The sequence below is a fragment of the Sebastes umbrosus genome, chromosome 7 (assembly GCF_015220745.1).
Source record: "Sebastes umbrosus isolate fSebUmb1 chromosome 7, fSebUmb1.pri, whole genome shotgun sequence".
NCBI lineage: Eukaryota > Metazoa > Chordata > Actinopteri > Perciformes > Sebastidae > Sebastes > Sebastes umbrosus.
In genome coordinates, this window is record NC_051275.1 from 24,728,110 (window position 1) to 24,755,716 (window position 27,607).

General features: G+C 42.1%; 1 protein-coding gene across 1 annotated transcript; it reads right to left on the bottom strand.

The window, feature by feature from the left end:
• Positions 1–1,470: 1,470 nt before the first annotated feature.
• On the bottom strand, positions 1,471–26,429 carry LOC119491434 (TCDD-inducible poly(ADP-ribose) polymerase). The gene is made up of 7 exons (XM_037775484.1): positions 25,987–26,429; positions 22,898–23,961; positions 11,742–11,931; positions 11,115–11,302; positions 6,896–7,201; positions 4,237–4,494; positions 1,471–2,858 (listed from the first exon to the last, which is right to left on the bottom strand). Exons 2-7 carry the CDS (start codon positions 23,914–23,916, stop codon positions 2,669–2,671), a joined length of 2,151 nt encoding a protein of 716 aa, XP_037631412.1. The 5' UTR covers positions 23,917–23,961; positions 25,987–26,429; the 3' UTR covers positions 1,471–2,668.
• Positions 26,430–27,607: the final 1,178 nt, after the last annotated feature.

Consider the following 27,607-nt stretch of genomic DNA (forward strand, 5'->3'; position numbering starts at 1 on the left):
TAAAAAAAAAGATTTTTGAAATCAGTTTTACTGCTCACACTTCTTGTTATGAGGGGATGACACTGTTTTATTTTAAGGGTCTACAAGCCAAAAAAGGAAAAATGAAGGAATCAGAAGCATTGATTTTATATATAATGAAGTCAGAAGTCCCCCAACACATAACCCACCACTGTGATACTTTTGACGAGAAACCAAAATTACTACTTTTTCTTTAATTTATTATTTGGCTTTATCTGTATTTTATTTGTTTTCTTAACTGTTATACTGTCTGATAATTTTATTTTATAATTTTGTTGGCCTAAAAGTAGTCAAATGAAACTCTACTAATACTGGAATAAGCTTAGACAATAAACACCTTATTAAAAGGAGTAGTTCAATAACAGTTTGGGTTATGAGTTGGAACTTGTTTTTCCAGGAGAACCAGCAGGAAGTCAATGAGTCTGGCCAAAAAAATAGTCCCGCACATAACACCCTATAAAACCACAAATTATTGTTCATAGACTTCGGTCGCTGCACGAATTAAAGGAACCAGATATATCATGTTATAGAGAGAGATATATCAGATTTCGTTACTTTGGAGAGAGCCAGGCTAGCTGTTCCCCCCCAAACCCCTCATTTCCATTCTTCAAAGCTAATGTCGAACTATTCCATTAATCCCCAAATTCACAAAAAAGAATTAAATAAATAAATAGGATCTGACCTCATTGTCCACTATGGTAGATATGGAAACAAATAAAACCCGCAAATGAGAACAAGCCTGATTGAGAGAAAGGAAGGTTAGATAAAAGGATTAGGGGTAGAAAGACAAGAGATGAGGTGAAAGATAAGACAGGAGGGAGACGTTTGTCTGAGCTGTAGAGGAAGAGAAAGAGGAGGAGGAGGAGGGGTGTTGAGTTCTTCTGCTGTGCCCCATGTGTGCCGTCTCTGGGCTGGGATAGACAGCTACCTCCGCCAGCCTCCCTCTGGACCGCATTAGACATGGCGCTCAAATAATGCACTGCTGGGGATGTGGGGGGGATGAGAGAGAGCTCGGGGAGGTGGCAGACAGAGGGAGGGCTGAGCATGGGCGAATTCTTCTCTGACTTTAATACCACCGGACCAAGACAGGAACAAATAATCAGATGAACTCCTCGAAACAGCTGACGGTGAAATAACATGTAGATTATATTTAGACGAGCGGCCAACAGCATATTATGACAGTTATACTCAGCAGAAGTACTTCTTTCACTGCATATCTTTAACACAATTATTCCAAATTTCGTTAAATACACTTGTTCGCTTTAACTAACTCTTTTCAGAAACAATAGCTGTTTTTATGCATTCTCTGAATAAGTTTCCAACTAATGAAGTCTATATTAAGCTCATTTTGAGTACTAATTGGTCTAATGTAAGGTTAAGAAAAACAACATTACCGCTACATTACTAATAAATCTGACTGGACATGATTTGAATAAAGCTCACCAACTAGTCTTTTCTTTCTTTTAGATTCTTTATTTAATCAATGTTACATTAAACTAACATAAATAAATTTTTTTATGAACAAAAGGCACACAGTTCAAATATAAACAAAGAGAACGTCTGTACAGTTTGTCTCAATAAAACATGTCTACTGTCTCTGAGCGAGAGAGAGACAGAGCGGTCCAAGAGAGATGAGTTTCAGGGGAGGGAGGGTGTTTGTTGACGAAACGCTACAGCGCTGCCGAGTCTCAGCGGGAAACTGTACGCTCTTCAATCCCCCGCGAGGAACTGAAGCGGTGGGCGCAAAAGGCAAAAACGCCAACCGGGCACAGCACTGGCTTCATGTGAAATCATCTGCCGGGAGGTTTTCTGTGGATGTCCATGTTTGTAAAAGTCCCACTGAAACTCACGTCCGTTGTCTGTTTGAAGAGGCCACAAGATTCATTTGCACTAAATTAAAAAGATTCAAACACGCAGCACATAGACTTGAAAAACAAAACGTAAGGGCCGGAGGCTGGGTAAACACTCACAATGATTTTTGTAAGAGAATGACGGGAGTTGGGGGGGGAGTCAGTGTCGCCATGGTTTCTCTATGGAAGCGTCTGATTGGTTGTTGGTTGCTGCTTCCTCAGAATAATACGGTCATTCACAGTACTGGCAGGACGCTAACTGTCTTCTTCAGCGTTTGTCCTGATGTGGAGTTCATGTACAGTCATACGACTAAGTCAAAACGATAAAGGTTTGGTTTTTCCTGCATCTGCTCCAGATCAGTAAGGTAGATACAATCCGGTTGTGATCGTCACTAGGCTCCTGTTCCTACTAGATAACAACGTGAGTCCAGTCAAGCTGTTGTCAGTTGCCATCCACCTCTGAACACTGGATGAAAACAGGTGTCGTCCTTTGCTAGTCCAGTTTTGTCCAGTTTAATCCGGTCCAGACCAGTTATTTACTGTAGTCCAGTCTGGGTGGATCCAGTTGACTGCAGACATGAATCATTTAGTATTTGCAAACATGTCTCAGACTGTTTTAACCAGTTTAGAGCAGCAGATGGGTAAAGTTTAGTCTGGCAAAGTGACTCCAATAGAGCTTGTTATTGGTCTCAACTGTTCCTTTTCATCTCAAGTTGGCAAACGCCACCCATCTGGCACCTCCTTACCAGACTAAAACAAACTCTGAGTAAGTATTTGCAAATGCAGGTCTGATCCAGGGCTTAGACGGCGACCGTGCCGGGTACCTCCTCGTAGTGGATGATAAAGTACGGGTAGCTCTGGTCGTCGTTGAAGATGACGTAGATCTGGGGGTCCACCCAGTTGTCCACACAGGAGTCATAAAGGTCACTGGAGGGGTCACGGAGGTTGATGGGTGGAGGTCGGCGCATGGAGGGATTTCCTACAGTAAACCTATATGAACATAACAAAGAGGAGAGAGACGAGGTTAGTTATGTGGTCGGAACTATCGGCACGTTTCCACCAAGCAGTCCAGTTTAGTTCAGTTCAGTTCGTAACACATCAGAACGGTTATTTTCACGTTTCCATTAGCAAAAGTTGTGGATGGTACCGCCACTGAGAATCTGCAGTGGAAACACGGCATAGAGAAAAGGACCCGGTACCAAAAGTGAGCTGAGCCGAAGAAGAGCCGTACCGTGCTGTGGAACCACTGCTTAAATAAAGTTATACAGCGTGTAAACTGGAAAGCTTTGCATTTGTATTATGTAACTGATTTTGACTCCGTTCTGCAAGTCTGGAGTTACAGAAGAATAATTTACCATCTCTTATAAATTTAATGATTACAAGACTGCTGCTCCTCTGTGCATTTTAGGGCACCTTAAATAATATAAGCATATAAGCCGTAAGTGCATGAAATTAATGTAATGTAAGTATATGAAATGAGCCAGTGCATTTGTTTTTCCTCTCTTAAATATTCATGTAAAGACCCGTAATAATCCATCAATCTTTGTTCTACTTTCTCTGGGGTCATAAATAAAACATATTAAAATAAGAACATTTTCAGCTACAGACAGAGTGGGTGGGTAGAAGTAGTCTGTGTGCCAGATACAGTTCCAGACAGGAGAGTTAACCACACAGAACAGATAACTTCTTTATAGGTCTATATCTCAGGTCTGGAGGCAATGTCTCCGTCTGTGCCGAGGAACACATTGAACCCAGGTTTGGTGTCGTTGGAGGAGGAGGGGGTGGGGGCACCGCACTCTGTCTGCTGCACCATAACAACGCTGGTGATGTATGATGGTTCAGCCAAATCAGCTGTTTTACATGTGTGGCTCTGGATTTGACTGTCACTTTAAGGAATGGGAGTAGCATGACACAAAGCATGGCTGAATGATGGTTTATGGAAAAGAACTTCCACATTTCCATGATCCAAATTAGTGCCGATGTATTCTGTAAATTTATTTTGAAAGCACTAAGAGCGAGATAGTGATAAGATCGGAAAAGGGATGTTGCTTATGTGGAGGGAACACACCAAACGGCTCATTTCTAGACACTAATACATGTGACCCCGATAAAAACTGGACACATAAAGCTTCAATTTAGCATTCACCAAACTTATGTCACTTCTAGCTAATACATCAAACTAAAGCTATCCTGATATACCACTGACATAAAGAAGAATTAAATATATTTTGCCACTTATATTAAAACATTTAGAGGCTCAATATCACATAAAATACATTGAGTGACGATATAAGTCGATATAAGTGACGATTGAAAAATCCCATCCCTAATTAAAGACACAGAAATGTTTCCCTCTATCAACACACACCTGCCAGTGAGGACTTTAGCGAGGAACATGCAGTGGACTCCTTTGGGCGAGCGCTTGGAGAAGTTGTGGGAGTAGACGGCCTTGCGGGCGAAGTAGGAGCCCTGGCCGAACATGGTGGCGTGCTTGCCGCAGACTCGGGGGTCGAAGTTGTGCTTGCAGATTCCCTCCACCACGTCGGCCGAGGTGCCGTGGAAGAGGTGGCGCTCGCTCAGCAGCCGGTCCATCTCTGACATGCGCCGCGACATGTACTCCTTCTTCCTGTTGGAGCAGAGAGAGAGAGAGAGAAGGTGAGATTGTTGATTTTGATTAGAACTGTGTATTGACAAGAATCTGGCGATATGATACGAGTCATGATGCCGGGGCAGTGGTGGAATGTAACTAACTTACTCAAGTACTATACTTAAGTACAATTTTGAATATGTACTTTGTGTGAGTATTTCCATTTTCTGCTTCACCTCCACTACACCTCAGAGGGAAATATTGTACTTTTTACTCCACTAGTTATGTTTCACATAAAAAAGACATGATATGCTTGTGTGATATGATGCAGTACTATACTTAAATCTACCCAGTAGTATACAAAGTATCTACAATTGTCTCCAAGTTGAGGAACTACAACATTAAAATGCTCTTACATGAATGTGTTAGTGATAAAAACTGAATAATATAATATTCTATAATAATATAACACTGAAAGGAGCCATTCTGCATAATAAGTACTTTGGATAATTTAAGTACACTTTGCTGATAATACTTCTGTGCTTTTACTTAAGTGACATTCTGAATTTTGCACTTTTACTTTTATTTTTAAATTGTGGTATTTCTACTTTTACTTAAGTAAAGTATCTGAGTACTGTACAGGGGTTACGATTCAATATATTGCGATATTTACATTTTTTAAATCTAATTTTAATTAATTAATTTCAATTTAAGGGGTAATTTCACAATAATGACCCGCTATCTGTACATTATCCCGCTTATTACATGGCTACTTATCAATAATAATAAAATCAATAATTTGACACAAAAATGGTCCGCCAGAGTCTGAAATCAGAAATCCGCCCATAGCAACAGTCTGTTATACATAGCAACGGTCTGCTATAAAGAAATAACAGACCGTAGAACGCCGTGATTGACCAATCAGAATCAAGTAGTTAACAAAGCCGTGTAATAAAACATTGCGATACTCAATATTTCCGATATTTTCTTACACCCCTAATTAGACAAAATATAATACAATAATAAATGAATTCTAATTCTGATGCACCAGGAGATGAATTAGTAAACACCTGGGTGTAGTCCTGCTATTTTTATTCAAACGTTGTGATCACAGCCTTGTTTGCTCTGAACAGGATAAGAACATCAGGTCTAATCCGTTTCTTGAACAACACACACGCACGCACACATACACACACCCACATGCAGCTCATTTGATGTGAGCGGATCAATCAGGCATGTGGAGGTGAAAGCGCTTCGAGCCAGAGCGTCTGTGGCCCGGGCATGACCTCCCATGACCCACGCAGCTTGTGACCTGACACAGACAGACACTGCACTCATCCAGGCACGCACACACACTTTCATTTCCAATCTAATTGTAGGATGAAGCTGCTCAACTTCCTTTGATAAGAACAACCAGCTAATACACACACGCATACACGCAACAAGCAGTTATGACTTCTCTGTCATAACCTGAGTGTGGGAAGAGGAAATCGACTGACATTCAGAGAGGAGGGGCATCACTTTCAGAGTCAGTGACACACACACAGTCAGTCATTGTGAAAGTGTGTGGTACCAGTCAGTGTGGGAGAGTTTAACTGTCACAGCTGATAGAACCAGCTCTGCTCTAACCGCAGCGGTTAGCCCGCTGTGTTTGCGACAGGAACACCATCATCACCAAACATCTCTCCATCCACCGTGCTCACACACCACCGCCGACTCGTTCTCACGAAGTCACACACAGCTGGTCCCATTTGCCCTATTTTCTTTTTTTTTCTCCCACATTGTTTCTCATTCATCCTGTGTTTGTTGTTAATGTTTTTATTCATGTTTATGACTGCAAGTTAATGTGCAGCTGTGTCAGAAGTATTTTGAGCTCAACAACAGAGATCTGGATAAAAAGCACAACAATTTTGTGCCACAGCAGCAGAATATGTGAAACTAGGACAAAAGAGGAACCAGAAAACTTTACACAACAGAAACCACACTGTGCTGATATTTTGTTACAACTTTAGCACAACTTTGGGTTAATAATATCCTATAAATACAAATATGAAAGACTTATTCTGTGCTTGTAACCTCAATACGATCTTGGGTCTCCAAGTGTGGACAAATCTTTTGACTTTGAAAACAAATTTCTCTCAAACACACTAAATCCACCACTTAAAGTCAGACCATTCTCATGACATAGCAGCTGGTGATAACTTTAGCAGTTCTGCAGAGAGTTACATTTAATAAGGCAACCACAAATGCGTCTAAGTCAACAGCATGCAAAGAAAAATGCATGAGAAAGAGACACTGAAACCTGACAACCGTGAACTTTCTGCCCGTGACAGAAACGTTTCCTCTGTTACAATTATTATTGGTTTCATGATTCTGAGGTCAGATTGACAGATGATATCTCCAACAAAGAGGAAGTACTGTAAAAAGTAAAATGCTTCACCTCTTGTACTTCTCCCAGAGGAAGGGGTTCTGCACACGCTGGATCTTGAGGATCCTGAACTTGGTCTCCGACACCGTCTTGTGGAAAAGGCTGTACACCGTCCGGTAGCTGCGGTCTTCACGCGAGACCGGCACCTGCAGGAAGTCCTGGCTCATCGTCATGGGCAACCACGTTTCCGGAAAGAGGCTGGGTGGGTTGGTGGTGGTCGGCGAGAGGGGGTGTGACACGGAGAGATCCATGGACGAGGAGGATGAGGAGGAGGAAGAGGAACAGCCGAGGGGAGATGAAGAGAGGCCGCATAAAGTCCTAGAGACAAAGACAGAGATAGAAAAGGTGTTAGATATTTGGTTAGAAAAAAATACTACCATTTACTTCATAGGGTTTACAAACCCTTTAATAGTTTGTACTTCAGTACTAGATGCTTGAGTTTTGCCACATTGCAGTCAACAGGTTGACCTCATGTGCAAAAATGTGACATTAGTCAACTAACAAGGATACAATTTAACATACATGTAGAATAATATAGCATTAATTAATTAATATTCATCATCATAAATGGATTTCCAGAGGAAATTCAACTGGAAATCAACAACCTCTTATAAACTCAACACAACTAACAGATAACCGTTTTAGAAACTTATTTTTTATTCTCCCTATATGTACCAAATTACATAGATCTTTCCAGGAAACCTTTAAGGAATATATAGAAATAAGCACTACATACAATGCATTTATTTTAATTTTATTTATTCAAAAGATAATTTCCCAAAAGATAAATAAATAATAAATAAAAACGGTGACCACATACAGTCTATAAATAAATATGAACAAAAAGAAATACCTTTGTACATTATAACCCACTCCTTTTTATAGGCCTTCCCATAGAGTACAACATGATTAAACCAGCGCCTCAACAGACAGGCTCAGGAATGACGAGATCTGGAGCACTCTTTTATAACAACATACGTCAACATTTTCGACACAAAGAGCGGAAGAGTTTACTTTGATGAAGACATGCTTCACGCTGAAATGTTATTAAAAAGCTCCTACTATAAACTAATCAACCACAAGTCATAAAACACCTATCTCCCCTCCCTCCTACAGCTTCATTCCCATGTGTTTCCAATCAAAGCTGCATCCCAACGTAAGAAGAAAACGCTGTCTGCTGCGATGAACCGACACGTCTCTTTGCTTCCAAACTCATCATCCACCAACTGTCAACAATGACATCACCGCGCTGTTGAGCGGAGCAGCTCCACAGCAGCCGTCAGCCGTCACCGACCAAACAGAAACAGCAGGGCCGCGCGAAAATGAAACCCAGACACCAAACAAGACGACGGGGAGGCAGAGTGAGAGGGAGCGACAGGAACGAGAACAAGAGAGGGGGAAGAATGAAAAAAGTCAATTGCGGAGCTGTCATGAAAAGCGACAAAAAAGCTATTGTGTCTGGCATTTCAGTCAATAACAGTGGTTTGGCTGTCAAGTTATTGCTCTCTAAGTGTAAATGCTGTTAGCCCTATCAGCCTTAAGAGAGTGTGCATGTGTGTGTGTGTCGTCAAGAGACTGTGATCAGTGCGACTCTGAGTCAACGCGACACTTTTTCTCATCTCTTTTCTCTCTTATCTCGTCTGTCCGGTCTCGATCTCTCTCCTCGCAATCGATGTCTCGATTCCCCCCGTGTGCTTTGAAGAGATCACAGAACAGCCCGCTGCCGAAAACAAGTGTGAAACGAAAAGGGACAGATAACGAGAGAGTGATGGAGTTGGGGAGAGAAAAGGAGTGAAGAGGAGAAAAGATAAGGAGGGGAGGGAGAGATGGCTGAAAATAACATCATCAGGAGGGAGAGATGACAGAAGGAAAGGGAGGGAGGGAGAGTGCCAATCAAGCTAATGACCTCAACCTCTAAGCCTTGCACAGATTGTTCCCGATACACACACTTGTTCCCCTCACTTGGGAGGACACTGCATTCACTTGAGGGAAAAACTAACCAAAAAAACAAGTGTTACCGCTAACACTTTGCTTGCTTTTTGTTCCCATAGTGTGATCACATTTTGTGATTAATCGACACTCAACAAACGGATGAAAAAGTCCCAGAAACAAATTCCAGCTCTCCACATTTCACACTCCTTCACTCACCAGCTCCACTCGGCTGTGCAGCCAGTCTGGAAACCATTTAAACCTCTCTCACTTCCTCTCTCTATCTCACTTGCTGTCTCTTTCTCCCTCCATTCCTCCTCCCTCCATCTAATTTCCTCCATCTCCTGCTCTCCATTTTGTCTCCTTTTCGACTGTCAAGGCCCCGTAGGAACAGCTCGTACTAGCGTTCGCTCTGTCCGGGACGCTGGCAGCTCGACACCGCTACGGCAGCCGGCTCGGCAAAGGAAGTGAAACATTCTGCAAATGGGGTGAGATGACTCCACTTGTTTCCAATCTGGTATCACTTGTTTCAGGAATATCACTGAGGCGGGCGGCGAGGAAGATCACTTCACTGCTCTAAAGAGGAAATGGCAGCTGAAAGATGAAAATCCGCTTGGTTCCTCGATGAACAAAATGAACAGATCTCATCTCATTTGCAGATTTTCTCACTAGTTATGAGACAAATAAGATTTAAATGACTTTCACTCTTTCTCTATCTTGCTTCCCTCTCTGTGTGTCTCATATGCTCTCATTTGCCTCTCTAATTTTCCGCCTGTCTGGTTCAGGCTCGCTTCCCTCTGCACAGGACATCTCCTGTGTCCCGGTAAGTCCGTTTGATTCGCCAAAAATCAAGCGTTAATATGTGCTCCAAGTTCAGCTCCAGGCTACTAATGTGCACCAGTGCTGGAATGGATTAAAGGTGAATGTGGTGTTCAGAGGCTTTTTGAGTATTCAGCCCTGAGTGTTACATTAGCATTGTGTACCAACCTGTGCGTGCTCAGGACGCTCACAGAACACAGAAAGCCACAGCGAGACACTGTATCACATACTGAAGAGCCACCTTTATATGTGTGTGTGTCACTGTGCATGTGTTGCTAGGCACTTTATGTAAAATCGAGGACTTTGTTCTAAGTGGCTTCATATCCAAAACACGAAATGTTCTCTAACGAGGTTGTGATCTGGGTGCTGAACGATCGACTGAGGACTGACTGTTCCTGACACTTTGCCTTTCCATTAATTAGCAGCTAAACCCCGATGCTTATCAGAATGATTTGCTATCCTTCATAGAGGTTAATAGTCTACTCAGAAATAGCTTCCTCTTTGACAACGCCAAGAAAATTCTGCTTGATTGGCAGAAACAAGACTAAAGGTCTTTGCACACCAAGTCAGTATTTTTCTGATGCATTTTTTTAATCAGTCATCCGATAAAAAACGCTACGCACCTCGCACACTGAGCGTGATGCGTTTTATTATTCCCTTTGTTGCGAAAATTTGCAATATGAGACAAAACTGAATTAATTACGTGCGTGCAATGGATAGCGCTAGTCCCAAATGGGACTAATGAATGAATGATTGAGCAAGAAGCTATTGTTAGCTGCCAAGAGCACAACCACTACTGGTACCACGCTGTTCTGAAATCACCTGCCACAATCTATCTTTAAATGTGTATAATTCTTTATTGTAGTGCTTTTGTGTCTCATAGACTATTTCTGAGTTATTTTTTTTGCAAATATCTTTCGCTTTTGAAGGGATACACACATTTACAGAGGTGCTTTGTCCAACGTGAATGTGAGCACCGTCCGGATTACCGTGAGCCCTCATGGTAATCCGGACTCCGTGTTTACTGACTATTTTTCTCAAAATATCTCCCAAATGATTGGCTCAAAATATGTCAATCAAACTTTGGTATACGTGTAAGATCCACCCCCAAAAACAGATAAACCAATCAGGTTTATCTTTCCATGCATTGATATCTTATGGGACTTTTACTGTGCTAAGTGTCTGGAACACTGTGAGTCTACGTTAGTATTGAACAAATTAAAACTTTGATCAAAAGTCAAAGGATCACCAAAGTTTATTACAAATCACCCTGATGGGGGCCATGAATGTCTCTACAAAAACTCTCATTGCAATCCATCCAATAGTCAACCAATAGAGGGCCGTCCAACACGGTCATCCCTAGAGCTGCGCTGCTTGCATGGCTAAAAACACAACTCTAGATTTGTAACATCCAGTCTAGACCTCTATATGTCCTTACCTTCTTATTTTAAGAGATAATGAAGTGTTTAACGTCTTCACTTACTGTAGGTGGGGTGTAAGCATCACGGAGGACATGAACATGGGCCGCTTCTTGATCTGACGCCTGAACCCGAAGACGGCGTTCTGCTGGAAGCCCTCCCTGATGTTGAGGATATACTGGTTCTGGAGCGTAATGAATCGCACCTCCTTAAGACCCCTCGAACTCGCCTCTTCTATGAGCTTCACCACCGGCTGTGGGAAAAGTAGAAAAGGAAGTGGAGGACAAGGCAGAGATTAGACTCAGTTGTTTGACTGTTCTGCATTTTTTATTCAATTATAGAAGGAGGAAGGGAATCTGGAGGGGGAAATGTCGGTGAAGTGTGGCGCAATGTTCAGATAACAAAGAGCTGAGCTGATAACGACATCATCATGAGACACAAACTCAAACTTCCGCACAGATAGAAAACAGTCAATCTTTACTGATTTGGTGAAATACATTGGCTGGGGACAGCTGTGTCACAAGGGGTGTTAAGGTGTGTGTATATGTGTGTGTGTATGTGTGTCTAAAAATCGATCCCATCACAGTGGCTAGACAATCGATTGGTGTGGGCAGAGTTAATGCATCTGGCCTCGTGTTCATAGAGCGTACACGCAAACAAACACACACACATAATTGCACTGAGTGGCTCACCTCGGAGTATTCCCTCCAGCCAAAGTTGTCTCTGCAGTAGTACTTCCACACTGTGTGACAGCTGGGGATGGGGTTCGGGTTGGTCGTGAGCGCGGGTAGAGGGCTGGCGGGAGAGGTCAGTCGTCGGACGCGGTCGAATTCCAGGTCACACACTCGCATCGCACTGAAGTCGAGGGAAAACACACGACCCCTGAAACACAAAGATAAAATCATTGTTAAAAAAATAACTAACATCTGCAGTCAGCGGGGGAAAAAACATAAATGTACATTGGCACGGTCGGCTAACATGTGGCTGCGGCACGGTGACCTTGTTGTTAAATGGTCACAGTTTATAATTCCATGAAACCTTAATTCAACCCGAGTGCCCTGGAGCAAGACGACCAAACCTCTAATTGCTAAACCAGAATGAGTCACACAGGATGACAGCATCAACTACAATGTCACATGTAAACATGCAGGGAGTAGAAAGAAACAAGATGTAAATGATCAAAACTTTATACTTACTCACACTGAAAACACGAATGTCACTGTAATGATTCACATTCATTAAACTTAGTTTACTTTGAAAACAGACAAGAATGTAATGAAGAAAGCAAAACTGCCAAGGAATATGTTATTTCTGATATTTCACAATGTAGCGTGATATTTACAGGAATAGTTAACTAAGCTAAGCTAGCATGCTGCTGGCACATCTTTTATCTGTTCAAATGTTAAATGGAGATTTGTCAAGTATTTAATACTCTTATCAACATGGGAGTGGACAAATATGCCTGTTTTATGCAAATGTATGTATATATTCATTACTGGAAATCAATTAACAACACAAAACTATGACAAATATTGTCCGAAAACCTTCACAGGTACTGCATTCAGCATAAAAAACATGTTCAAATCATAACATGGCAAACTGCAGCCCAACAGGCAACAACAGCTGTCAGTGCGCTGACTTGACTATGAGTTGCCCAAAACTGCATGTGTTTATCATAAAGTGGGCATGTCTGTGAAGGGGAGACTCGTGGGTACCCATAGAACCCATTTTCATTCACATCTCCTGAGGTTAGAGGTCAAGGGACCCCTTTGAAAATGGCCATGACAGTAAGTTTGGAGCGTTATTTAGACTCTTTTGTGACAAACTAGCACTGTAGCTTTAAAACTGAGCCTGTTACAACCTAAAAATCACACCTTGCTTTAATGCGTTAAAGAAATAAGTGCTGTTAAAACAAATTGTCGTTAACACGTTATTATCGCGTTAACTTTGGCAGCCCTACTTCAAAGCTTTGCCTCTCATTTGTCTTCTCGAGAAGTCATCAGTCAGGTTCAGCTACGGAACGATGATTTCGTAACATGCTAAAGTGTCAGCATCAGCTAAGTAAATAAATGTTGGAAACGCATAATCTTATCATGTGCAACCTCCCTTAACCCCTCTCTGTCTCGACAAGCACGGGTGGGACAAACCCCCATTATATATGTGTGTGTGAGTGTGTGTGCATCAGTCTATCTGCATTAGTCCTCCATAGGGCCTCTGGCAAATCCTTTCTGGGTCAGACATACCACTCACATAAATGTGGGCATCACGGACTGGCACGCTATGCCATGGACGGCAGCCAGACAGAGAGGCAGACACACACACACATACAAACACACACATTCACACTACAGAGACACATGCAAATTTTGCAAAAAAACATGCACACATAGCCTGACAGTGTTAATGGGCTCATTGATTTTTGCCGGGAAACTAATTGGATGTCATGTCAAAGGTTAGACATCGGTGGGTGTGTGTGTCTGCCTGGAAATGTGTGTGAAGCAGGGGTTGTGATCTGGTAATGTGTGTGTGCCTCAGGTTTGTTCTAAATAAAGCACATGAATTACAGTCTTTAGATGTTTCTTATCTAAGTGTGTGGACCTGCTGGGTTATTAGTTCATCAGCCTGGAGAAGTGAAACCTTATATTATAATGGGTACACGGTTTGTAAGTATTCAGTTTCATCTCCTGCAAGTGCAATTACTGGTCACTGGGGTTACAGGCACACACACACACATCAGTTTCGGTCAGGATGAGAGGTGCTGAGTCATTTTCCAAAAACAATATAATGCAAACTGATACAAATCATGTACACCCTATTTAAGGTGTGTTTCTGCTAAGTCACACTGCGACTGCATCTCTATAAGAGGAAGTGAAATAGGCAGTCAGTAACCGAGCACGTGCAGAAACAAAACAGTAACTCAAGAGTGAGTCACTGATGATCAGACCACCAGATTACCAGAAAGACAAGGCAGATGCACGACGCAGATGTCCACGGTTTCTTTCTGAACTGCATTCAAGCAACTAAAAAGCATGTTTCGGTTTCATGCTAAAAGAATTTGAATATCAAAAAGGAAGAGCTAGGACCGAGAAAGAGAAGAGAAAGGATGATGGAAATAGGCGCTACAAGAAGGCAAGAAACTGAAAATATAGCCGAAACAAATTAACTGTGAAAACAGTACATCCTTTACTTCACCTCTAGTCGCCCTGTTCTCTACTGCTCACTTTGTTCTCTTAATTTTTTCTCAATTTGTGCCGTCATCTCTCTGCTCTGTTCCCTGTTTCACTCCTTCTTTTTATCTCTTCTCTGTACTTTGTGTCTGAAAAAGAAAGATGCACCTGCATGGCCTTCTCTCTCTGTTTTACTGTCTCTGAGTACAGAACAGTTTCTGCCTGCAGCGGTATGTTATGATGACAAGCTGTAGATATGTGTGTGTGTGTGAACTTGAGAGTGGCTTATGATGCACACACACACATTTTCAGGTTTTAATATGAGGAAGTTAAGTGAACTTAATTGTGGCATTTACAAGCAGACAGTCCACACCTCACTGATTACCTCTCTCACACACACACACACACACACACAGACAAAGACAGGTCTCCAGAGAGGTCAGTCAATGATTTTCAAAGCCTTTCACAGAGTCCTTTCCCCTCCCTCCCTCGCTCCCTCCCAGACTAGTTTGTGCTGTTCTAAAAATAAAATTCCACCGGTTAAATTAAGTGCACTGAGATTCGGGTGCTTTCAAAGCGGAGGCCAATCAAAAGTTGGAAAGAGACGCAACACACGCTCGCTCTGGCAAGGTCGACGCTTTCAAGACCAAAATGTCGAACTGCTTCCAAGTTTGTGCAAAAAGGTACAAGTCAACAGAAAATTAGGGCTGCACAATTGTGGTAAATACGATTATTTTTTAATCACTATTGAGATCACGGTTATCTATCACGATTATTCATTGATTTTAGGGACAAAATATTTTTCTTGCACTTTTAAATTCACATTTAAATAAAAAGGCTTTCACTTCCATGTTTTACTACATTCCTGGTAATGTAAATCTTTGCATCAAAATAAGACTTCCTTATTCACAGTGCATCTTCGAGAAGCAAAAAAAAAACTGAACCAAAACCAGTAGAGCGCTGCTTTCACGTTGTGCTACATTTCTGCTAAATAAGAAATACTTGCATCAAAATAAGACTGAAGCTTTTGAGTTCCTTTCGGGGATTTTTGAGTTACCGTTGGACAGAGCCAGGATAGCTGTTTTCACCTGTTTCCAGTCTCTATTCTAAGCTAAGCTGACATGCTGCTGGCTGTAGCTTCATATTTAGCGTACAGAAATGAAAGCGGTATCGTTCTTCTCATCTGACGCCCGGCAAGAAAGTGGAAGAGCGCATTTCCAAAAATGTCGAGCTATTCCTTCAAAGCTTTGCCTCTCATTTTTGTGATAGACTTAAAATAAGGTTCTCCTTCACCTGAATGCGGTGCATTTTCGTTTTACAAAAAGATTAATGTACATTATACTCTTCTACTCTGGACTGCAGCCGCAACATTCAAGAACGTTTTTCACGGGCAGCGGCATGACAGCTCCCCAAAAGTGAAGCCAAAACATCTTGATCGCCTCCCCTGGTGGTTGGAGTTTTCTATGAGCGGAGCGCACACTTTAAACGTCAATATTGCAGTTGATCATGTTAATTTAATTGCGGGAGGCCAAAATCGTGATCACGATTAATCTTCGATTAATTGTGCAGCCCTACAGAAAATGCAGCGTATTTTAGTTTAACAGGAAAAAGACTTTCGAATCAAAAACCCAACTGCTGACTAGGGAGGGGTGTTTGTGTGCTGAAGGTGAAAGAAGAAGGCCCCTTGAGCGAAGCACGTGGCGCTGAAAAAGCACCAAACCTGCTCTGTTCTTGTAGCGGGGCAGCTCCCAGGTGTGTGTGGATCATTCAGTACTGAATGTGAGAGCAGGGTGTTGCTGGAGAAAATGAGAAAGCGTGTTCAGCAAAACCTTTCCCTGGATAAATAAAGGTTAAGAAAACTCACTGCACTGTCAAAATGGCTGTTAATCCTCCACACTGCCTTTTGCACACACACACACACACACACCTTCGAACTTTCTCACGGACCCGCATACCAGCATCAGTCATGCCATTGTGAACGTCACAGGCTAGGAAAAAAAAAATAACATGAGAGCTCACTCACACACATTCTTTCGACAGATTCATGTACACACGCGCAAACTTCATCCAGTCACGCCTTGATAAGTCAGTCAGTCAACCAAATCTGCTGACGAAGGCTTCTTTCTCACACACACAACCGTGATGTTATTTCCTCATGTCAGAGCTATTCACTCTCCAGTTATCTATTCAAATGTGCTTCATTTGATTTTGTTTTTTTGCTCTCAAGGCTGCGAGTCAATCACATAAAGAGAACAGGAAAACATGTACACCGTCGTCTTCTGCATGTCGTGGATTGTTCCCGTTAAGAGTGCCATCCTCTACAGCACACCATTAAGCTCATAGTTCAGGGTGTCCTCTCTCTCTCTCTCAGTCCTTTAACCCTCTCTTTGAAATTTCAAAACTCTTCCCAGGGTACAAAACGTGAAAGAACCAGCAGTAAGATAGTGGAGATAACTGAGTTTGACATTAAAAATAACACCTGAAAAAGAGACGCTTGAGTGCAGAAGCGAGGCACACACATTTCCACATCTCCTACACCTCTTCAGGCCCTCAGGGGACAATTGAGGAATGAAAGAGAGGCACAAAGACAGAGAGAGAGGGAGCAAAAGAGGGGCGAGAGCAGGAAATGTACAGGAGGAAAGATCCAGTAAGGAGGAAGAGGCAAATAAAAAGATGGAGGGTTGAAGGCAGACTCTGAGTAATAAGAGGCAGGGCAACCCAGACCTCGCCCCACTGATTCATGACATGGACTGTCTGACACGTTATCACGCACACACACATTCAGTCTGATTAAGTTGACGACGCCTCTTTTCACACACGCCACAATCACCAAACGCAAATAAACCATTATAATATAACACAACCATCCCTGATTTTCTTTGATTCGTGTGACACAAGGAGGTAACATGGAATCCCCCACGATATAAACACACACACACACACACACACGCACACGCCGTGGTGTCAGGTCGCTCTGCCCTCGGTGCTCGGTGACTCTTTATGTCAATTAATGACAGGCGAGGCTTATAAAAGAGACGCTCACACACACATATAAGTGTGTGCTTCGTCATGGTTACGCAGATCAGAGATGTTTTTCAAGTTCAAAGATATTACAGGAAATTGGTGTCATTATAGGAGGATTTGAACCTGAATTTCTGTTTTCCTGTAAATAACAAACACCACGTAACACTCTTCAAATAGGTCGAGGAGGAATAACACGGGAGATTTCATATTTTCCCTCACACACACACACACACACTACAGCTCAAATCTGTTAACAAGCAAGTGTACAGCCGAAGATTATCACAGTATAACTTTTAGAAGCGATGACTGTGACATTCCTCCTTACTGCTGAGTTCATGACTAAGGCGGATTAGCCAGACTTCCATTCCTGCTTATCATATGGATGGGATTAACCTGCGCTATGGATCATACACACATGGGAACAGCTCAACGCACACTCACATACGCTACAATACACCAGCACGGGACATAATCAGATGCAGACACACAAAAATGCTCATACGTTTTCTGTCCACTCCCTCTCTTCTTCCTCACACACACATGGCAGATGGCAAAACAGGCCTGTGTTGCCATACCGACAGTAGAGCTTGTTAAGTCATCTGCTGCTCTTTAGATCGCTAACGATGTTATCATTTGGCTGTGGTAACCACGGTGATGCCTTCAGCCCCTGTGTGTGTGTGTAGTTGCGTGCATGAAAAGACAGGCTGGACTGCGTCTCTAAAGAACCGTATCAAAAGAGTTCTCACACACACCCAGCGCAACACAAAGCTCTGAGTAAATGACTGAACGGAGCGCTGAATAACCAGAACAGTGTGAACGCCACGCAGTTTTACTGCCTTTCCTGTTTGTCCCTCGTCACCCGTACAGCTCTTAGGAGGCCCAAACCAATACTGAGTTTACCTGGCGTCAACATATTATTCAAACAAACAATTTAATAACGTTCACATCCACCTGAGGCAGCTCAACCGCCTATTTTAAGTCCCAACCTGTGGTGTAAATAAACACTGGATTAGCAGAAGACAACTCTTTAAAAACAACTTTACGTTACTTTTTTAAAACCAGGAATTATCCAGTGTTTACTTACTGTGAATGAATACTAAAAAAAACTACAAACACGTGTTATTAGGAATGAAAATGTTTTACGTTATGTCTAAGGCTGACCCGAATGCTTTGACCGTTGCCATAGTAACCGATCTCCAAATCAGTATTCGACTGCTTCGTTTTTTTTTGTTTATTTATATATAAGTATGTAATAATAATGTATAAACCCCAAAATAGCACATTAAATAAGGAATAAATCCACATTATTCAATATTCATATTTAACATGACTTATTATTAGTTATTCTCAGACGGATATCACTGTTTGTTGTGTGTAGAGGTGTGTCTTTGTACAGTAGTGTGGCAGCGACGCTGTCCCAAGACGGAGAAAGAGACAAAAGAACATGTCAGCCTGCTGCGAAGCTTCGAATATTTCACACCGAAGCTTCGAAGCCCATAAAAAAATGGTATTTGGGACAGCCCTAGTTATGTGAAATGTTTTGCTTTGTGTTTTCACTCTGCCGTTCTTAAACAGTCAAACCTGTTTTTAGGGGTCAGGGTTAGAAAAACTTCAAAAACACATTCTTGAGAGTTTTATGCCTTGGGTGCTGGAGGAAAAAAATTTCAAAATGCACTCCAGAAGCAGCAACAGGGAGGGTTATGACAAAGAATAGCCATGATGAGAATGTATTTGACAGTTTAAAGACCTTACGGGTTAAATTTAAAATGTGTTGACACTGCCTGGAATGGTATAATTAAGTGAAGCGAGTGTGATTATCTAGCTTGAAACAAAGTGTGTCAAGAAACATGAAAAACAAATTATCGGAGTCAGACTCATAAAGTATCACAAAGAAAATCAAAAGAAAATTGTCGTGTGCAAAATGTTTAGTGCTCATTACAAAAGAATATCTTCTGCTCAATATAAAAGGAAAATAATCATTACTATCATTATGATGACAATGACCATATGTGAATTTGTTCTGGCGTTTCTAGTGGAGTTTCAGTCGAGAGAGCCAGATGGTCCTGTCTGACTGTATGAGAGCGGAACGCACTCAAAGGGCCTCTGAAGAATGTAGGTTGACACCACAAGGTGCATATCCTGTTTGTGGAGCAATATGCACTTTGCATAGAGTTTCAGTTGAAAACATGAGTCAACAAGTCAAACACACACACAGACACATACAAATCTTTGAACACACACGCAAAGCCTCTCTGCGTGTGTGTGTGTGTGTGTGGTGTCCACACAGACATAAACAAAGACAAACACACATGGCGGCTCAAAGGGCTCAGTTAATCATGAAAGAGCTGATGATGTGGACGCGGTTGATAGTTTGAGGGTATAATGGCATAACGCTGTGTCATTGGCTGTGTTTACACAGACTGCACTTTTAACCCGATTCAGACAATAATGTGACGGAGAAAGCATTCAAATTTCCTGATTACATTATGAGATCACACTTGAACCGAGTTAAAATGTGGTCGTTTATAATTTGCCTTAAAAACGCGTCTACACCTTAATCAAACAGCGAATTATCTGTGTGTTTGCCGATTTTCCTGATGTGTGACAGTTCAACCGCTTCACCGTGTCCGCTTTCTGCAACTGTAAATGTTACTAAAACAACAGGCTGAAACTGTGAGTCGACTCATTTTGATAAGCCAAAGTAATTTCTCAACATCTTCTAGTTTCAGGTCCTCAATTGTTGAGGATTTGCTGCTTTTCTTTGATTTATGTGATAGCAAACTGAATATTAAGATTAGGTATTGTTTAAAAAACAATGATACCAGTACCCGTAAAGGTCTTATTGATAACATTTTTCTAATATAATACAGCCACAGAGCTTTTAGAAAGCTGCCAAATAAAAGTATGGCTTTTCATAAAAAAGTTGTTATGATTGTGAATTAATCGTTTAAAAGAAAATTTGGCGGGTCCAAAATGAATGTTTTGTTTATCTCTGTGGAAGATACCTGACGTTTGGTTCCCACTTTGGTTCCCACTTCTAACAATGTTATCAATGTTATCACCTTTAAAGTGATACCGATACCAATAGCGTACTTTATTCGATACCCATCATGTGATTGGAAGCATTTGGTTGCATAAAATGCCACCACCCCATTTATTTTCATCACACACCACAGGCATGTAGTATAGCCATACTTTTGAATGTTTTGGTGGCATCTCGCCACGATGAACTGCCAACTCCGTCAAAACACGCCACGCTCGACTTCACCACACCACAGACTGTATGGGTTGTAGCTGCTGCGGTAGTGGGCTAATCCCAAGTTGCATTATATTGAAGAACGCTTGCGGTGATTGGCTGCGAGCAAAACCATACAAATAGTTTTTTTCTCTGGGTACAAAGAGGTTTGAAAGCAGGTATCGTTTGACTGGTGAAGTTTCGATACTACTTGGTACTGGGTTATTTCGGTCGTTATTTTAAAAGGTATCGATACCCAGCCCTACTGAATATCTTGGGTTTTGGACTGTTAGTCGGACAAAGCCAGACGTTAGAAGATGTCACATTGGGCTTTATGTAACTGTGATTGTGAAAAATGCTACAGACCAAACATTTGCTCAAGAAAATATTTGGCAACCCTGAACAGTACATAGGAAAATATGCCTGATACCAGAAAAAGAACTGGCAATATTTTGTCTTTGGTTGCGTCTCGCCACGCTGAACTGCCAACTCTGTCAAATACAATGCGCTCAACTTCACCACACCACAGACTGTATGGGTTGTAGCCGCTGCGGTAGTGGGCCAATCATGCATCGCATTAAATCGAAGAACGCTTGAGGTGATTGGCTGTGAGCAAAACAATACAAATAGTCATCTTTTCTCAATATGGGTACAAAAAAAATGTAATGCAGGTATTGTTTGACAGGAGAAGTTTCAATACTACTTGGTACTGTGTTATTTCAATCGATACTTTATAGATATTGATACCCAGCCCTACTGAATATCTTGGGTTTTGGACATTTAGTTGCACAAAACCAGACTTTAGAAGACGTAACATTGGGCTTTACAAAACTGTGATTGTGAAAAACGCTAACACTAAACAATTTATTAAGAAAATAATTGGCAGATTAATAAAATAATAGTTGCCGCCCTGAATGGTACAGAGGAACATATGTCTGACGCCAGAGAAAGAACAGTTTGCGTCATGAACACAGTAACATGACATCATGGGATAAGATAGATATAATAAACTGGATTATAAACAGAATAAACCTGTGTTTAGAATAAGGTGAACAGCTTCCAAGCAGACGTACTCATTGTGCGTGAGTGCTGGTGTGTGACTGCATACAGTACAGCTTCACAGGAAGCGGTGCATGCTCCTTTATGTCACCCCACTGGGGCTTGCCAAGTGCTCGCATGTGTGTGTATCTATGTGGGTGTGTGTGAGAGAGTGAAAGAGAGGTTTATCTCTGTCTGCTAAAAGGCGTGCGTGTGAGCACTGCAAGCCACTGAGCTTCTCTGTGCAGCCGATTCGTGTGAGCGTCTGCGTGCCAAGCAGTGTGAGTGTGTGTGTGTGTGTGTGTGTGTGTGTGTGTGTACACAGTGGTGTGCATGTCTATGACCGAGGGAAGTAGAGAAGCTGCCAAGTGCGTCTGTGTCAGTGACCGCACAAGGCAACTGAGGGTCATCGAAGTTCACAGCTTTCTGCTATAGTTTTAGGACGGAGCTCCGGCCAATCGCGGGGGAGAAATACAGGAAATAGATAACCAATATCAGGGCTGGGAGATGGAGTGCCGTGACTACACAAGGGCACGATAGCTGATATGATAGTTCAAATAAAGATGCAGGTCGGTCACACATTAACTAGAAGACACGTGAAGGCCAAAACACACACACACACACACACACACACACACACACACACACACACACGGGAAATAAAAAGGACACACTTCCACATTAATAAACCACAGTTACGGCGTTAATAACTGTGAAAATAACAACATACAGGCACATTCACTTGGCTGCCGTCCATGAGCCACACATGCACAGAACAGCTGGAGAGTTTTCAGTTTGTCAGCGGTGGCGAAACCAAAGAGGAAGCTCAGGGCCGAGGTCTACTGTTCCCGACACGGCGAACCAGAAGTGCTTATCATTCACAAGCAGCCTATCAGCTTACTGCACCATTGTTGCCGTGTCACACAAGTGTCAAATATTTGTTAATTCATAGGTACTTGTGACACGGCGACAATGTACCTAATCAATTTACCATACAGTGGCCTTTTCAGCAGTTGCTTACGACACTACTATATACTGGCGTGGATGCAATGTACTGTACTTTCCAACTGATCCAGTGAGAGGATTGTTAGTGAAAACTGTTCTGTTATTAAAGGTCTATATAGGAAATTATTACAAATAACATTTAAGTATTGTTGTCCAGAATAAACTGATGCTCTTCCACATGTGCATGAACCATGTTTTCAGTTCCTCTTTTGAATTGATTGAATTGAAAGTAAATTGACCTGCTGGTACAGATCCAAAGCTCTGTTACTGCCCCCCCCCCCCCCCCCCCCACCACAGTAACATCTAACCAGAGGGCACACAGGACACACAATACATAGAATAACACAGCCTGCAGGTTGCACTATAGAGGGATACTTACTGAAACTTGAGCCTGACTTGCTCATTGTCCGGGTTGCAGTACAGCCTCTCCAGCTGTTCCTGGGAGTCGTCTGCTATGCTCTGCCACGTCTGATTACTGCTCCTGCGGATCTGCCAGTGGTAGGGCAGCACAGTGTGGTGGTGGGCACAGTCATTGCCGTACACACACTGTCCTTGGAGGAAATCCACACAGATGTCCACCGAGTCCGACTGGCGCGTGTGATACTGGAGCTGTGTGAGCAGCTCAAAAACCAGGTCCAGGGAGGCCTCTTCGCTTTTATCCTGAAATAGCACTCCTTTGTCAGGCTGCAGGAGGAGGAGGGCATGGGGGTCCTGGAGGTTGGAGCAGTCTTTGACTGGAAGGTTTTTAGCCCCAGAGGTTAAGAGGTCATTGCTTTTGATGCTGCCCTCCTGGTGGGGAGCCTGGGGTGCAGCTGTGGGAGGTATATCCCTGCCTGGGGGTGCTATTGTCACTGTGCTCCCGGCCGCCCTGAGGCCAGGTTCCGGCTGAAAGCAGCGGCTGTCGGGGGTAGGATCCGTGATCTTGGGTCGCTCCCCTCGCCGCTCGGTCTCCTCCAGCTCCGCAGTAGTATCGGCTATTTCCACATCACCGTCCCGGGTCATCAACCCTGGTACTCCAGCCACAGCTGTGGTGACGCCAGCAGCTACCACCTGGCCCATACAGTTCTGCTTCACCACGGCCGCTGCGCACAAAGTGCCCGGAGTCCGACCCGGCTGGTTCCGGGGAACAAACACCCCATCCCCTGACACCAGCGCATCCGTGCTCAGCAAAGTAGTCAGTATGGGGTCCTCCAGGGCGCGGTGGAGGCATTTGGCGTCCAATTTCCTCTGCTTCTTTTTGAAATAGGGTTTCACCAGAGGTATTTTGTCCGGGAGACCCACTATCTGCTGTTCCGTGAAATCCCCACCTTCGTCCATATTTAAACTCACATCCAGGGAGATCCCAGTCGGCACACACACGTCTGCGGATTTCTGGAGAATGTGCAAAGTTTTATCCATGATCCCCCCCTTCTCTCTCTCTGTCTCCTTTAAACCCCGACAGTCCTGAAGGAAAGAGAAAGAAACTGTGAAATACTAATTTATACTGTACAGTTCAATATATATTCTTATTTAACTTTTATTTAAACCATTCTTGCATTTATATTTAACACACTTAAAAGATCAGACTCCTCAGCATGTTTCATTTACACTGTGGTTATATATTAGATCTGTTTGATTCATATATTTCTCATGTCTCATGATCCCCCCCTCCTCTCACTCTCCTTTAAACCCGGACAGTCCTGGAGGAAAGAGAAAGAAAGGAGGTAGTCATCAAAGATAGCACCTATAATCCTATAATCTGAGTTTCCAAGGTGAAGTCATCGTGGCGCATAAAAGCGATGATTAATAGGTTGCTGCTTTGGACTGAGCTGTAAAAATAAAAAAACTCTTTCCTTTCCTGGGAAGGAAACCCCTATCAGTGTGTGCTGAAACGAAACCTATTTAACCCCCCTCCTCCTCTGACAAAAGCTACACACTGGTCTAATGACCCCTCAGGATAAATAATTACGCACTAACATCAATAACATTAATGAAAGACCTAGAAGTAGAGTCAATCAGGAGCTGTCTGTGTTTCTGAATGTTCTCACTTTAACGTTGGCTTCAAACACTTGATTTTAATGTGTTTTGTATAATATTATGATATGTATTTATTTAGTTTTTATGTTGTGGTGTACCTATATTTGTATTTCATATTTAGCTTTTTTTTACTTATTATTATATCTTTATTGTTTACTTACTATTTATTATATCTTTATTATTGTCTTTTTTTTACTGATGCCTCGTGTTGTTTGCACTGTCCCCTTTGCTGCTGTAACACAGTTAAATAAAGTATAAAATAACGATCAGCTGACACCTAGACATTATAATAAACCCATAATATATATGAATGTTTTGGAAAAAGGGTTCAACCAGTTAATTGAAGTGGAAAGATATGACCTAATCCTTTCTGTAGGGAACTTGAGTCACCAGTTTCAGATTAATGTGATAATAAAAATGAGGATATGTATTTACATTATACTTGTTCACCTAATGCGTCCTGTCAACTGTGTTACTTTGTCTGTCAACTGTGTTACGTGTGGTTTTTGTGTCATAAATCTTTTAAATGTTGGCTAAACTGTAACAAAAAAGATGGAGGAAGACTTACATAAGGATGGTGAATAACTCTAAATTCAGTGTAATGTGGATTTATGTTGAAAAAGATATTCATCCTTCCTGATAGCATCCCACAAAATGTCCATTATGAAGCTTAAAAATTCACATTTTCAAATCAGTAACACAGACAACCTTAAAACCCCTCTAGTGAATAGACTCAACAACTTTCAAACAAATGTGTTATTCATGTTTTATATGACACAACATTTGCCTGTAACACAGTTGACAAAATAATGAATTGATTTTAATTAAAATATTTAAAAGAGCTTTTAAAGCTTTACAATTTATGAATTTAGCACATTTATGGGGGTATATTATGATAACAACTAAATTATTTATCAAAAAAAAGAAAACTGATTTCTTCACTTTCTGGTTGACATGAATGAAATGTACCCTTAATTATAGAATGACTCATATATAATCGTGGACAGTGGAGGCTATTGGTGTCTTTCTTTGGTCTCTCTCTATACTACTAACGTCATGACTGCAATTACAGCTGCGTCTCTCTGAGCAAGGAGCGATAAAATCATCCCTGTAACAAAAACCTCTCTCTCTCTCTCTCATGGGACGATATATTTTGATCACAGGAGTCCGATACGAGTCTAGATGTGCCGCTTACACAACGCTGGCCGAGCAAGTTTGCACGTAGGCTACTGTAGACACACAGACACATAGACGCACATACATAGACATATATACAAGGCACTGCGGCGGAGCAGCAGCAGCGACAAAAGATAAACGAGGCAGCTTTTATTTCACCACCACAGCTTTTCCTTTTTTTTGTTGTGCACTCTGAGTAAATGGAAATACTGCAGTAAAGCTAATTTGTTATAGAAAAAAAATTCACAACCATACGACAAAAAACAACCACCATACCTGAGCGTTAAAGTCCGCCCCTCTCCCCCAGGTCTCGACACTCTTCTGTGGGTAAAATCCAGTGCGCACATCGGTGGCGGAGCTGCGTTATCCAAGAGTCTGGAAAGATATATCCTAGTCTGGACTACTAGACTGTAGTCCGGGTTAGGTTTCCTCTCGTGTCCACTCCGCCGCTCTGCATTGCTCTTTATGTGTCTCTATTTCATGCTTCTTCTCTTCTCTTTGTATCCTTGAAGCCGGATAGAACAGAAAACGCGCAGGAGAAGAGAGGAGAGGAGAGGAGCCGACAAAGAGCGGAGCACACAGCTGTGGAGAGATCTGACTGCCTCCCGGCGCAGAGCAGCGAAGCTCCGCCTCGTAACCTGGTGACAGGCGGGGCCTAGCGAGCAGGAGGAGGAGGAACAGGAGGAGGAGGGACAGGAGGAGGAGGGAGGCGTCTGCTGGTGAAAGGAAGAAGCTGCATGGGGGTGTGGGAGGGTGGACACTTGGGGGGCCTTTTATGCCGGGCCCCGGAAGTAATAAAAACTGGACGCAGTGTGTCTGGAAGACAAGAAATGTCATGACATCATACAACCATTAAAGGCTGACCAGCACCAGAAGGATTTTTAGATCATTTAATAATAATAATAATACATTTTATTTATATAGCGCTTTTCTAAAAAACTCAAAGACACTTTACATAGACGAGAAGATCATAACACAAGGACATAATAAAAAAAGATATAAAACACACAATATTAATTACACGTTCTACAAAGGTGAGTTTTGATTTGTGATTTGAATGTGGACAGGTTGGTGCAGTCTCGGATGTGTTTGGGGAGTGAGTTCCAGAGGAAGGGGGCGGCTATGGCAAATTAACTCATTAAAAAGTAGTAAATCAACATACAAATACTCCACTACAAGTAAAACATACACACTCTGAGTCAATAAACTAAATGCTAAATTTCTCCACTGTCAGCAGCGACTACCCAATAATTCCGTAATAAATAATTCAATAATTCAAATGCGAAATAATCATTTATACTGTACAGTTTAATAAATATTCTTATTGAACTTTTACAGGGATCCTGCGGGGGAAATGAGGGTGACTTTAATTTCCTGTTATTTCACTTTCTAGAACAATAGGAAAAAGTACAAGACTGAATGTTTCATTCTACTGTTATCTCCCGTCCTTACAGAGTCAAACTTAACTTTAATGGTTAAATGCTTGATTGAGTATTTGGATGAAGGGGTTTTTATTAGGGCTGTCAATCGATTCAAATCCTCTTATCAACATGGGAGTGGGCTAATATGCTTGCTTAATGCAAATGTATGTATATATGTATTATTTGGAATCAATTAACAACACAAAACAATGACAAATATTGTCCAGAAACCCTCACAGGTACTGCATTTAGCATAGAAATATGCTCAAATCATAACATGGCAAACTGCAGCCCAACAGGCAACAACAGCTGTCAGTGTGTCAGTGTGCTGACTTGACTATGACTTGCCCCAAACTGCATGTGATTATCATAAAGTGGGCATGTCTGTAAAGGGGAGACTCGTGGGTACCCGTAGAACCCATTTACATTCACATATCTGGAGGTCAGAGGTCAAGGGACCCCTTTAAAAATGGCCA

Coding starts and splice junctions, on each gene's coding strand:
- LOC119491434 (XM_037775484.1), bottom strand. CDS start 23,916: ATGGATAAAACTTTGCACATTCTCCAGAAATCCGCAGACGTGTGTGTG. Junction 7,202..11,114: donor ATGCTTACACCCCACCTACA/GTAAGTGAAGAC, acceptor CTTTGTCTCTAG/GACTTTATGCGGCCTCTCTT. Junction 4,495..6,895: donor CTCTGGGAGAAGTACAAGAG/GTGAAGCATTTT, acceptor CTGCTCCAACAG/GAAGAAGGAGTACATGTCGC.